The sequence below is a fragment of the Hyperoodon ampullatus genome (genome assembly GCF_949752795.1).
Source record: "Hyperoodon ampullatus genome assembly, chromosome: X".
Classification (NCBI taxonomy): Eukaryota; Metazoa; Chordata; class Mammalia; order Artiodactyla; family Ziphiidae; genus Hyperoodon; species Hyperoodon ampullatus.
In genome coordinates, this window is record NC_136913.1 from 120022765 (window position 1) to 120036413 (window position 13649).

Consider the following 13649-nt stretch of genomic DNA (forward strand, 5'->3'; position numbering starts at 1 on the left):
GAAAGATCTAGACTAGAGCTACAGATTTGGGAGCTCGAAACACATCTTACCCCTCGCACACAATGTTCTTCCATAACTTCCCTCTGTATGAAATGTTAATTCAGCAAATAGTTACTACATCTTGCTAGGTGCCAGGCACTGTGTTAGATACAAGATTCTATTTGATGCAAATTAATGAAAATAAACAAACAAAAACACAGTTTGACTTATTTTATAAAAAAATAACACTTATGCCTTGATTTGACCAAATCTTTTTTTTTTTTTTTTTACCAAATCTTATATATTTGGCTTAGCAATTAAAAGTCTTGAAGAATTATTTGGAACTGATTGTCAGAATCCCCACTACTCACAGACCAATTAGGTAAAATGAACAGTGTTTGTAGCGTAAATAATGCTCTGATTTAATTTAGAAATCATGATGGATAACAGATAAAATCATTTATCCATCCATGTCATTTATTCAGTAAGCTGCCTTCTTCCTTATAAATACATTAGGCAGTTCTAAACCGAGGCAAATTCAAGCTACTCCCAACAATTAGTTTTATTCTGGGTGACAGAGAGTCTCTACAATGAAAGCAAACTTCATTTATTTTAACATGGCCAATTGTTTTTTTCCTGTTTTTGTCTTATGAGTGGTCATTTGATGAAAGGGAATAATCTACTTTTTATATAGTTATTTTCCAAGGTAAGTTTAGTACTGAGAGAATAATGGATGCTTATTATGAAAAAAAGGAGAGAGTTAATCCTAGGCAGAATGCAAGAATGAATTGCTGCTGGTTTTAGATGCCAAACTGGTTTTTCACACGTACACAAACTCAGAAAATGTACTGATGAAAAGTAATAAAGATGGGTACCTTTTGAAAAAAGTTTACATGCTTGAAAGAAAGAGTATCCAACTCCCACTGCAGAAAGAAAATGTAACGCCATTAAATAAGAATATCAGAAAGAAAAAAAATGAAACAACACAAAACAAAATGTACTTTTAGTGACTAAGGCCTTGAGTGGGTCTTGGGCAGTCTTTTCAGAGCCCTGTTCCTCAACCCGAGGCATGCCGCTTTCAGAACGCCCTCAGAGGAGTTGAGCTTTTAGAAGACCATAAACCAAGAGGCCTTGGTCATGAGGGAAAGAATAGTCTAGTTTATTGAGTATTTTTTATATTCTACAATTTTTTTCCACTTTGTCTTCACAACAACACTTTGAAATCACTAAGTATTATTGTTCCTATTTTACAGACAAGGAAACCAAGGCAAAACCAACAAAGGAGGTTAAGTGAACTGCCCAAGGTCACACAACCCATGAATGGAGCCAGAAATCTGAGTTCTGTCTTCTGCTTAGGAATATCAACCCATTCTATTTTTATTCTCATAGCTATTGGTTTTTATCCCCTATTGGTTGTTTGTTCCTTTTATTCTTTTTCCCAGTATCTTCTTAGTATAATTTATTTATGGCATTGTTCATGGTTTTACTTGTGAGTATATTTTTATATTTAATAACTATTAACTATATAACTTTTATCATCTTAGCCTAGTTACCTGCTTTCATCACCTCGTTTTAATCTGATCCATGCTGGGGCTGAGCTGGATTTTTATATTCATTATGCCTGACTCAGGCTTTCTCTGATTTTCAAAGCAGTTCCCATCATTAATGAAGTCTCTGATTCTCTCAGATCAAAGAGACCGAATTTAGTCCCATGTTCACCCACTCAACTAACTTAGGGCCCCAAAGGCCAAATTTCTTTCCCCTAAAAGGCCCCAGAGGCAGCTCAAGAAAAACCTTGGGGCAATAGACATCTTACTTCCAAAGTAGCTCAACATCACAGTGACGATAATTCTTTTTATCCCATAGAACGTAGAAAACAGAAATGGATATTACATGTTTAACACTAGTCTACAAAGATTAAAACGAGTAAATGAACTTTGTAACAGTTAATTACCAGTGAAACTACTCAATTTACCTGTGCCTATTTAGAAAAGGCAATTCATTTGATTATTTATCTATCTTATCATTCACTTACTAGAAGCTTATAAGAACCAAGTAATAGTTTATCCCAAGAAGTGGTAAATGCATGCGTGTATATACCAGTTTCATATGCTTTCCTCTACCTGCTGAAGAAAAGGGTGAGTTTGATGCTAGTATAATGTTCATATTCATTGCAAGACTGGACAATTCAGTCCAGATGTTCATCATCCTGTACTATACTATACTACTACTATGTTTAATTATTGTACGATAATCTCTATCACAACTCCTGCCTTGTGCAACATAATTTGTACATGACCAAGGACGCTAAAAATAAAATTTCAGTTTCTTGGGACTGAAGAATGAGTTCAGTATTTACATCAAGAGTAACAAAGTAAACAATAGCAGGGAAAGAAGAGATAGAAAAGGGGAATGTAAGATACTCTACCTTGTTTAAGTGAAAAAAATGGTTCCCTAGATCTGATCAAACTGTCAGAAGCAGGTACTACAAATGGAATTGGCCTCACATGCTTATCAGTCAGGTTTCTGAAACCGGCTTGTTGGTTCTCAAATATACGTCGGATGTTTTCAAGCTTGAGTTGTATGGTCTGCATTTGAACCTGCAGGTTGCATAAGGATTCTATGAAATAGTTTCTGAAATGGGGGTCATTACAAATCCTATTACATTTCTCAGATTCAGACAGATAAAAAATTAATATAGAGTTTAATATATAACTAGAAGAAATTTAGGAAAGTAATGGGAAACAGATTAATGCATTATTTCACATGGTTATAAAACCAGAAGGTCTCAGCCAAAGCAACTTGAAGAAGAAATTTATCAAGCAGTCATGAAATAGGTCACTGCATAAAGTGATTTACCCCTCATTGGGTGAAAGGGGATCAAGGCCTGAAAAGAAGGCGTGTTTGGTACGAGAAAGCCACCAGGTTAAGCGTTATCACGGTAGTTTGTTATATTTTAGCCTGCAGGACGTTCTATAGTTCACCATGTCGTAAAAGGTTCCTCAGAGCCACTGATGATTTGAGGCAGCTAGAGAATCACTTGGTTATCGCCATGTTTCTGATCTTCTGGAGCATTCCCCTCAGATCTGCAGCTAAGAATGGATTTAGATACTGCTCCAAACTTAAGGGTCAATGAGACATTTTAGCAGCAAATAGCATCACAAATGCTCTTATATCCATAATGTGGAGACAGGGCTTCATGGCAGCTGCAACAGGGTGGTGCTGAACTAACCTATAGCTCTCTACCCTGCCAACACCAGCCTCTGCTGCTCCCCCTTCCCCAAGAAGACCCAGATCCTTCCCTCATCTCTTCATCCTCAGACTGAGGAGGAAAGCCAGATCTGTGTCCCCAGAGCATCTGCTGGTGGTCACTGCAGCACAAAGGAAAGATGTTTTGGGTAGAGTGTTCTTGATATGGGTCCAATATTCTAGGACAGTTTTGGGCCTTAGTCCAAGGATGCACAAGAAAATGTGTGTGAGAGCTCCTAGTATGTGAAAAGAGTTTAAAAATAAGGCAGTCATGGGACTTCCCTGGCGGTCCAGTGGTTAAGACTCTGCGCTTGCACTGCAGGGGGCACGGGTTTGATCCCTGGTCCGGGAACTGAGATCCTGTGTGCCGTGCGGTGTGGCCAAAAAAATAAAAATAAAAATAAACAATAAATTTAAAAATTAAAAATACTGCAGTCAGAGCTCAGAAAGGAAATTACTCTTCATTATAAGGCAAACATAAGCCTTTGGATTCTTTGACGCCTAACAGTGGCTCTGATACAACCCCTAATCCTTAAGAGAACTGTGTAACTGAAATGTGATATAAAGTTACCTGTGAAGCAGTAAAACTCTTAACAACACTAATGCAATTATAGTTTTTTAAAGTTTGTTTACTTGCCCCCAAAAGCCTCTTACCTTGAGTTCAGGGGATAAAATCACATCAAATTCATACTGCAGGGTTTCAGGATCATAATTTATAAAGGGTAGAGCCATTTCAAGAAAATTGTCGATGTCTTGGAGGGCTTTCTGAGCATCCTTTTTAGACTGAAACTTACTTATTTCTTGATTAGCCAGAAGGCACTCTCCTTCATCACAGCACTGGCGAGCCTGGTGAGCAAATCACACACATGCACAAACCATGAATGAATAAAGAAGAAATATGTTTGTCCCTTAGGAGAGTGTTTATCAGCTCTGGCTTCTGTGAATCAGAGTTGTTTTCAGAGCTGTTAAAAAAAAAAGATATCCGGTTTCTACCCCCAGAAATTCTGATTCAGTAGCTCTGGGCTGTAAGCCAGGCATTTATATTTTTACAGCATTCCACAGGTACTTCTTTTTTTTAAATTAATTTATTTATTCGCTTATTTTTGGCTTATTCGTTTATTTGTGTTGTCTTTGTTGCTGTGCGCGGGCTTTCTGTGGTTGCAGCGAGTGGGGGCTGCTCTTTTTCGTTACGGTGCGTGGGTTTCTCAGTGCAGTGGCTTCTATTGTTGCACAGCACGGCCTCTAGGCACATGGGCTTCAGTAGTTGTGGCACGCGGGCTCAGAAGTTGTGGTGCACAGGCTTAGTTGCTCCGCGGCATGTGGGATCTTCCCGGACCAGGGCTCGAACCTGTATCCCCTGTGGGCTCAAACCCGTGTCCCCTGCATTGGCAGGCGGATTCTTAACCACTGCACCACCAGGGAAGTCCCTTCTTTTTTTTTTTTTTTTGCGGTTCGCGGGCCTCTCACTGTTGTGGCCTCTCCCGTTGCGGAGCACAGGCTCCGGACGCGCAGGGTCAGTGGCCATGGCTCATGGGCCCAGTCGCTCCGCGGCATGTGGGATCTTCCTGGACCGGGGCATAAACCCGTGTCCCCTGCATCGGCAGGCGGACTCTCAACCACTGCGCCACCAGGGAAGCCCCCCTTCTTTTTTTTTAATTGAAGTATAGTTGATTTACAATGTTGTGTTAATTTCTGCTGTACAGCAAAGTGATCCAGTTATACATATACATACATTCTTTTTCATATTCTTTTCCATTATGGTTTATTACAGGATATTGAATATAGTTCCCTGTGCTATACAGTAGGGTCTTGTTGTTTATCTATCCTATATGTAATAGTTTGCATCTGCTAATCTGAAACTTCCACTCCATCCCTCCCTCAGCCCCTTCCGCCTTGGCAACCACAAGTCTCTATGTCTCCACAGGTATTTCTAACACACAGCCAAGTTTGGGAAGTGCTGCACTCGTTTCATAATGAATTCATTCTGCAGCAGGTGTCTGACCATTCTCTCAACACCAGCACTTCAGCTGCACGCTATTTTCCCAAAATCAATAATTGAAATATGAGACTCCTAGCAAAATATCAAGTGTAATATAAATGCATAATGATTGCCAAGGACAAGGATAAAAGTTTCCTTGCCAGAGAAGGAGATGTACAGATTAGAATGCTCACATTCAGACCCGATGCCTATAAGTGATACCCCTATTTTACATTCCACTGCCACGATCACAACTTCTCTTCACTGCCTAATCATCAAAGGGGTCAGACCCACAAGCCATGGAGGAATAGTTTCCAATCACTGTTTAATTTGTTATTGCTGTAACTATGAAATGTGGAATGAGTGTCATGCTTTAGCAAAATGCCCCCAGGGCTTTTTTAAGTGTTCTGATTGCAAACTATCGCCAGGGCAGAGGCTACAGAGATGGACCCAAAATAGAGAGGAAGCCTCTGCCACCACCATATCAATATTCAGAACAGAAGCCAAAATTCGTACAATACTGGACCTGCTCTGAATACTGCAAAGTAGATGGAGTAAACAAGCATAATCAAACTCAGTCCTTCAGACTTCTTACAAATTTAATTCCAAAGCTATACCAGACCTTAGCCCCATAGCCTCTGAGAAGGACCCAGGAAAAAAAAAAGTATCTTCTCTTTCAGAAATGCACCATGTCCCATGACACTACCTGCTGTAGTATTTTATGCATTTTAAAGGTCCTGCTGAGCTGTATCCGTTTGGTTTTGATCTCATTCACCAAAATATCAGAAAGGTAACGTAGCTCATTGCACCTCTGGCAGATCAAATCCAGGGCGTAATGGTGACTTGCTGCAAGCCTGTGTCCATGTAATATCACGAACTGGGCCTTTGCTAACAGGTCCTGATTTTAAGAAAGAAGGGAAACAAAAACTGCATGATCTCTTTCTGAATAGAGGGGGAGAAAAGAACGTAATTAAACAAGCATAAATGGTTGAACCAGAGACAGATATTGCCAAATATACAGTTTGTTGTCATACTTCTGCTGGCTGTAAAAAAAGCCTCCAGTTACAGTCACTAGCTATGGCAGTGATGTCATCAGAAGCTCATGCACTTCTGGTCACAGAAACAGAAAATTAACCAGCCTGCCCAGAATGTGGATTAGATTTGTTCCTCTTGGTATGTACAGATTTAGAACAGAACCACGTATATCAAATGAGGTACACAAAAGCCAAGTGAAAGCTAAGGGATTTCATATCACTTCAGTCTTGGAAATCCCATTAGGTCTAGTTGGCATCTACCTGAGTACTTTACACACATGAAGTGACCGTCACAGAGTTTCCCTGTCAAAAGGGAAGTCAGCAGCCTAGTCTCTACTCTATCAACTACTGACCGCCCCCCAACCCCACGCAGTATAGTGCAAGATGAAAAAGTTCTGGAGATCTGTTATACAACAATGTGAATACACTCAATGAACTGTACACTTCAAAATGGTGAAGATGGTAAATTTTATGTTGTGTGTCTTTTACCACAATTAAAACTAAAAATTATTCAAAACAAAACAAAACCAGATGAAAACAAACAAACAAAAAAACCAAACAAAAAATTCAAAGCTCCCTAGTTTGCAAGCCAGTTTGCCTTCTCTTTCTCCTATACCATAAAGATTTGTAAGTTGCCCCATGATCACAAAGATCTACAAGCACAATTTCAGAACTAGGCACCACAACTGCTGCTTCTCAATTTTGGTTTTTAGATGCTTGTGGTACACCCATAAATCTATTTGTTTGCTGAGAACACACCTTAAAAACAACGGCCTTACTCTCACATACGAGACAGGAGAGCAAAGCTAGAATGTGCTGAGTATTAAAGCCATGAGTCCAAGCTTTAAGACCAGCAGAACAATGACAGCTGGCTCTTGTGGGTACTTACTATATATCCATATATCCCAGGTACTGTGCTAAGTGTTTTATCTACAGCATCTAGATAAATCCTCACAATCACTCTGAAAAGTAGGTCATTACATCCCCAATGTATAGATGAGGACACTGAGGCTTAGGAAACTTAAATCGATTTACCCAAGGTCACACAACTGGTAAGGCTAAGCAGATCTATCTGTATGAATCTGTGTTTGGTTCAATTGCATATATCAAATGATGGTTATTTAAGGAATTATGTTATTATGTTTCCATCATTTTCAAATGCCAAATAGCATTCTTGATAGACATTTTTCTAGCTTCTTCAAAATGATTTATGCTCTTGTTCCTATTGGTGGGCCTGAAACAGTTACAACTACATAACATAACTGCAGAGTCAACTCAGGCCCACATTGAACAAAACAGAATATAGACCAATATTACTGAACCAATTATACAGATTGTTGCTATGAGAGATTAATCATAATAAGGGTTTATATTACTAAAAAACATCAAAATGTGACTATTATACCCCATAAATATAGAGAACATCTAAAATGTAATCTTACCTGAGAATTTTCTTCTAAGTTTTCCAACTTTTTAATTTTTTGTTTTACTTGAGCTATATTCCCTGTTACATCTGCCAACTCTGCTTGTTGGTTTAAAAAAAGTTCAGCTTCACTCACGAGCTAAAAATAAGGGGGAGAAAAAGTCTTAAAAGCATATAAATTATTAAGCATTTTCCCTTAATAATCAAGTTTTGTAGTAAATGCTAGCAATTAAGAACATCAATATGGAAAAATCGCACATATGGAAAATGTCTTCAGTTATTTTATTCACAGAAATCAATTTAATCTGTTAAAATTTAACCTGCTAGACATCAGTGTGTACTGATGATTTATAAAAGATCACTATGTACATGTAAGGGCATGTGTATATGGACAGGTATGGAAGTATATAGACGTGTATATACATGCATATATATTCCCTAGCTCTATGGTGAATGGTTCTAGAAACAAAGACCCTTCAGTAGCAATGAGCACACCTAGCACCCAGATCTTGGTCTTTAATATCATTTCCCAGAAAAAGAAAGTGGGGCTTTGCAGGAAATTGGCTGGTTCCAGGGCTGAAGCAGAGTAGGAATAAGATGAGTTTGGAACATCTCTTTATGCAAGGAAGTAAAGAAGTGATCAAAATGTTTGGACATGTCACAAGGACACAGCAGCCAGGTGGAAACACCAAAACAGTTAAGAACAGTAATGAATTAAAAACTAGGAAGCCATGAGCCGAATAAATAGATAAACACCAAACAGCATTCTTTTTTTTTTTTGAAAACCCCCCTTTATTTATTTATTTATTTGGCCACACCGCACAGCTTGTGGGACCTTTGTTCCCCAACCAGGAATTGAACCTGGGCCCTCAGCTGTGAGAGCACAGAGTCCTAACCACTGGACCGCCAGGGAACTCCCCCAAACAGCATTCTTGATAGACATTTTCCTAGCTTCTTCAAAATGATTTATACTCTTGTTCCTATTGGTGGGCCTGAAACAGTTACAACTCTATGACATATCTACAGTGAGATATGAAAATCAGCATTTCACAACCATCATACTTCAAAGCAAGAATCATCAATTGATGCTAAACTGGATGGGGAATTTTTGATGAGGAACAAGATATTTGCATGGCTTTAAATGTTCTCCCCACATATTGTCTACTAGTTGCAAGAGGGAAAAAAGTAACTATACTCTGGAGAAATTCCACAACACTCTGACAGGGTGATCAAAACCCCTACCAACAATGAGGGGCAGATGGACCTCATCTACCTGCAGATGTGATACCCTCCAAAGGAAACATCACTTATGCAGTATTCTTGCTGGTCATGCGGAGATTAATCTAATCATGAGACAATGTCAGACAAACTCAAAATGGTGAATATTTTATTTAAAAAATGACTGTATTTTTCCAAAATGTCAGTGTCATAAAAGACAAAGAAAGGCTATGGAAATGTTATAGATTAAAGGAGACTAAAGACACATGACAACTTAATGCAATACCTGACTCTCTAGACTGGATCCTGTGCTGAGGGGGGAAAATGATATAAATGGCATGGTTGAGTCAATTGACAAAATCGGAATACTGATGGCAGATAATTAGAAAACTATTGCATTATTCGTAAATGTATAAAATTTGATCGGTGTACTGTGATTATGCAAGAAAATATTCCTATTCTGTATGTTCAAGAGTATCTCAAGTTTGAGAATATTCAATTTTTTCTTGTAAGTTTGAATTGCCAAATAAGCCTTTATTTAGTTAATTCCTAAATATCCAGAACCCATCTGCATGGATATGTCAGTGAGATTACAATCCAAGACAAACAACAGCAATACTGATCGGAGGCAACAATGACTTCATGAAACAGACTATAACCACAGGACAAGAATTTAACCTGGAGGCAAATTAACATACAAGTAGAGGCGCAATGGGTCTGTTAAGGAAAAGTGTTGTTTTTGCATGTGTTTGGTTGGGGAGGAGGGACCGACACAAATAATCTGGAAGGCCCAAGAGCAATTTGACCTATTCTCTCTTTAAGAAAGGTTTCATGGAGAGCACGGCACTTCAAAATCTGAATCACTGGAGGGAAAAGGCTGGTAGTAACTGAGCCCTGGGTCCAGAACGCAGTGCCCCTCCTCCAACTGATTCTGCCAGACGAGTCAGCCACTCATGGGTAGAAACAAGCTGACCACGTGCAAGAGAGAGAAGTGAGTTTTCCTTGGATCCCTGGGAAAATACTATGACAGAGACTGGGAGAAGCTTGGATGCTGACCATTAAAGAAAAGAAGAAAATAAATCCATATGGGATGGATTTTTCAGAAGGATGGAACTAGAATATACTTATAACCTTTTAAATAATGTATAATTAAACATGATTTAATTTCATCCATCAGGCTTTTCATAGAAAATAAATTGCTGGATCAGAAAAAAATGTTTTGTTAGATTATATTAACTATGGTCAGCATAGATATATGGTATTTAAAAAATCATGAAGGAAGTTGGTATTATTTCCTTGGAAAGTTATCCCATAGTCTGAAAGCATTTTGTATCTAAAATAAATTTGAATATCAAACATCAGTGTAGATAGCAACTTTATCCCTGTCATCTGTGTTAGGACTTAAGTGCTTTCTCATAAGAAATGAGTTTAAGCCAGAGAAGTAGAAGTCTTGGCATTTTCGAAGCTGTTTTCTTCATTCTAAGTCAAGGTTCACTCACACTTGCCTCTTTTCACCTCTCTGGGGGTATAAATGGGCACCTTGTGAGGCTGTTTCTGATGATCAAGGAGTAAGAACCTCCAGCATAATGAAAAACACTGTATCAAGGGAAGTTTTAACTGACCTCTTGAAAATCCTGCTCAAACTTCCAGAGTTGCAGATATTGCTCCATTTTTAGCTGGTGTTTTTCCCAAAATCCATCAAAAGCTGTTTCCATATCATGTACTTGAGTCAGCAATCTTAACAAAGCAAAGTCATAATTAAAACAATGATTTGTGTTGTAGGTATGCAGATAAACCTGGTCTGGATGTTAAGAATTATAGGCAAAGTCACAGCTCATGACATTTGGTCCAGGTAGAGACTATCAGTGTCCACAGAACCTCCTCTCTGAGCAAACTAATCTCTGTGAGACAACTCAGGAAGGAGTTCTCAGATTCCCAGAGGTCCAGGAATAATTTCACACTTAACAGGTAGCAGCAAAAATGTATAATTCCCTTTCAAAGGTATAAAATAAATAACTCTAAACCCAAAAGAGTACTACTCACTTATTAATAGTTTGCCAGTCACCACAAATTTGCTGATGATTTTCAAGTCTTGAACTCACAGCATCCTCGGCATCAGGCACTTCCAGATTTGTTAGCAGGATTTTCCCTTCTTTGGTTACAGCTGTAATATCCTTCTGTACAAAGGCAAAATAGGATGAATCAGCCTGCTGAGAACCTATTCTGAATGACCTGGGGAAAAGGAAGCATACCGCAACAGCATGCAGAATAGAAACAGCAGTTCTAGAAAGGTCTTTGCTTTCATAAGTGAAAAATCAAGGAATACCTCATTACCACAGAATCCAAAAGCTGTGAGGATCTCCAAGAAGCCCTGCTTATTGAGATGGATTTGCAATCACTAATTTTATAAGATCTTTACAGACAGAAGTACCCCATGCTCGGTTTGTAGCCTCCTTCTGTCACAGGTAGAAAGTTCTAATTTAGGGACTTCTCTGGTGGCACAGTGGTTAAGAATCTGCCTGCCAATGCAGGGCACATGGGTTCAAGCCCTGGTCCCAGAAGATCCCACATGCCGCGGAGCAACTAAGCCCGTGTGCCACAATTACTGAACCTGCACTCTCAAGCCACAACTCCTGAACCCGTGTGCCACAACTACTGAAGCCTGAATGCCTAGAGCCCATGCACTACAACAAAGACAAGCCACTGCAATGAGAAGCCCGTGCACCAAAACGAGGAGTAGCCCCCGCTCCCTGCAGCTAGGGAAAGCCCACGTGCAGCAACAAAGACCCAACACAGCCATAAATAAATAAATTAATTAATAAAAAAAGAAAGTTCTAATTTAATGTGGAAACAACCTAAGTGTCCATCAACAGGTGAATGGATAAAGAAGATGTGGTATATATATACAATGGAATATTACTCAGCCATTAAAAAGAATGATATTTGCCATTTGCGACAACATGGATGGACTTGGAGGGTATTATGCTAAGTGAGGTAAGTCTGACAAAGAAAGACAAATACTGTATGATATCACTTATATGTGGAATCTAAAAAATACAACAAACTAGTGAATATAGCAAAAAAGAAACAGCCTCACAGATATAGACAACAAACTAGTGGTTACCAGTGGGGAGAGGGAAGGGGAAGGGGCAAAATAGGGGTAGGGAATTAAGAGGTACAAACTACTATGAATAAAATGAGCTACAAGGATACAGCACGGGGAATATAGCCAATATTTTATAATAACTATAAATGGAGCATAACCTTTAAGAATTGTGAATCACTATGCTGTACACCTGAAACGAATACAGTATTGTAAATCAACTATACCTCAATAAAAAAAGAAAGTTCTAATTTATTCTATTCTATTTTGCTAATATTTTTAATGTGTTCCAATAAAGCAGTAGTAGTGTAATAAAGACTACCACACTAGAAAGCATACAGTTACAAATAATATTTAATGTATATTCAGATATAGTTACATATCTTTCCTTAATTATTACCAATCACTGCCGGCCATGAGTACTCTGTTACTTCACGTTTGGATTAATGAATTCACCATGAAGCATGTACTTCTATTCAGAAGGTCTTAACCTTAGAAAGATCTTGATCCTTTAGGGATCTAAGAGTGATCTATCACTCCCTTCAGGAGATGCAAAGGCCCTCTGAAACTTAAAGGAAAAATTTGGGTGCCCATGTATTTTCTGGGAACAGGTTCCAAGATACAACCACCAACACGAAATAAGAACATAAACATTAAGAGCTACTGTTTATGAAGTGCCAACTATGTGTCAAACACTGTTTGACATACATCAGATACTTACTCCATTTCATTCTCACGACAGCCCTACAAGGTATGCATGTATCATCATCATCATCATCAACCCCATCGTACATATAAGGAAACTGAGACTCAGAGAGGGTAAGCAAATGACCAAGTCACTCAACTTGTGAGGGACAGAGCTTTTTTCCTTGAATAGAGTTTTGCTTTTAGATTATGATTCAAAATTTCCATTTCTCTCCTCTTCTTAACATAAAAATGTCACCTCCACATAGAGCTTGTATCTGTCAGTGCCCCCAGCATGCCTGTTATCATACGAAGGACGTGAGTTTTACAGGGATGCCTGGTGCTTGTTCAGATCATGCTCAAACTTTTGGGGGAAAGTGAATCTAAAAGTATTTGGTGATTGTCTGAAACGTGACTCGGAATCCTTCACAACACAACACTCCAGATAACTGGGGAGGAGAGTAAGATCAACTTGCTAGCTATGGTCTATTGTAGAAGACATCAAGAACTAGTACTCTGTGGAAAAGAAAGCTTGTAATCAATTTAGCAATGTTTGGCTTGGTCACAAGGCTAGTATATGGCAGAGTTGGGACAAGAAACCAGGCCTCCTGACTCCTCATCAAGTTCTCCTTCTCCATTTCACAGTGTACCTCTGCTCGATGTTGAAACAGAACACCTGTCTGCCTCTTGATCCTCACTCTAGCTTTCCAAATGAGAGGGCCTTTCTATAAGATACAGAATGCATGGCAACAAAAAGGACTGTGGATCTCTTATTTTGGATCATTGATAAACTCTTCTATTTACAAATAAACAGCTGCTCAAGAGAATGCACCATTTAAGCAAGGGACACTTTCGATTCAACATATCCAGGACATCTTCCTCTTGTAAAGTATTCTTTTTTTTTTAATAGTGTGCTTTATAATATATAAATATCTCCTTTGTCTCCCTACCCAGCAATCTGTGTGAAATGGACACTGAACA

General features: G+C 38.8%; 1 protein-coding gene across 2 annotated transcripts in view; it reads right to left on the minus strand.

The window, feature by feature from the left end:
- Positions 1-13649, minus strand: part of MCF2 (MCF.2 cell line derived transforming sequence) — a gene marked incomplete at both ends in the record, with an annotated part of 107215 nt that overhangs the window by 37664 nt on the left and 55902 nt on the right. Inside the window, 7 exons of one of the 2 annotated variants that reach the window (XM_079726936.1) lie at positions 855-902; positions 2408-2579; positions 3883-4074; positions 5913-6104; positions 7683-7802; positions 10504-10618; positions 10925-11058. In XM_079726936.1, coding sequence (XP_079583062.1) covers positions 855-902; positions 2408-2579; positions 3883-4074; positions 5913-6104; positions 7683-7802; positions 10504-10618; positions 10925-11058 — 973 coding nt within the window. The remainder of the gene's footprint in view (positions 1-854; positions 903-2407; positions 2580-3882; positions 4075-5912; positions 6105-7682; positions 7803-10503; positions 10619-10924; positions 11059-13649) is intronic. The other variant, XM_079726935.1, reaches the window with a different exon arrangement.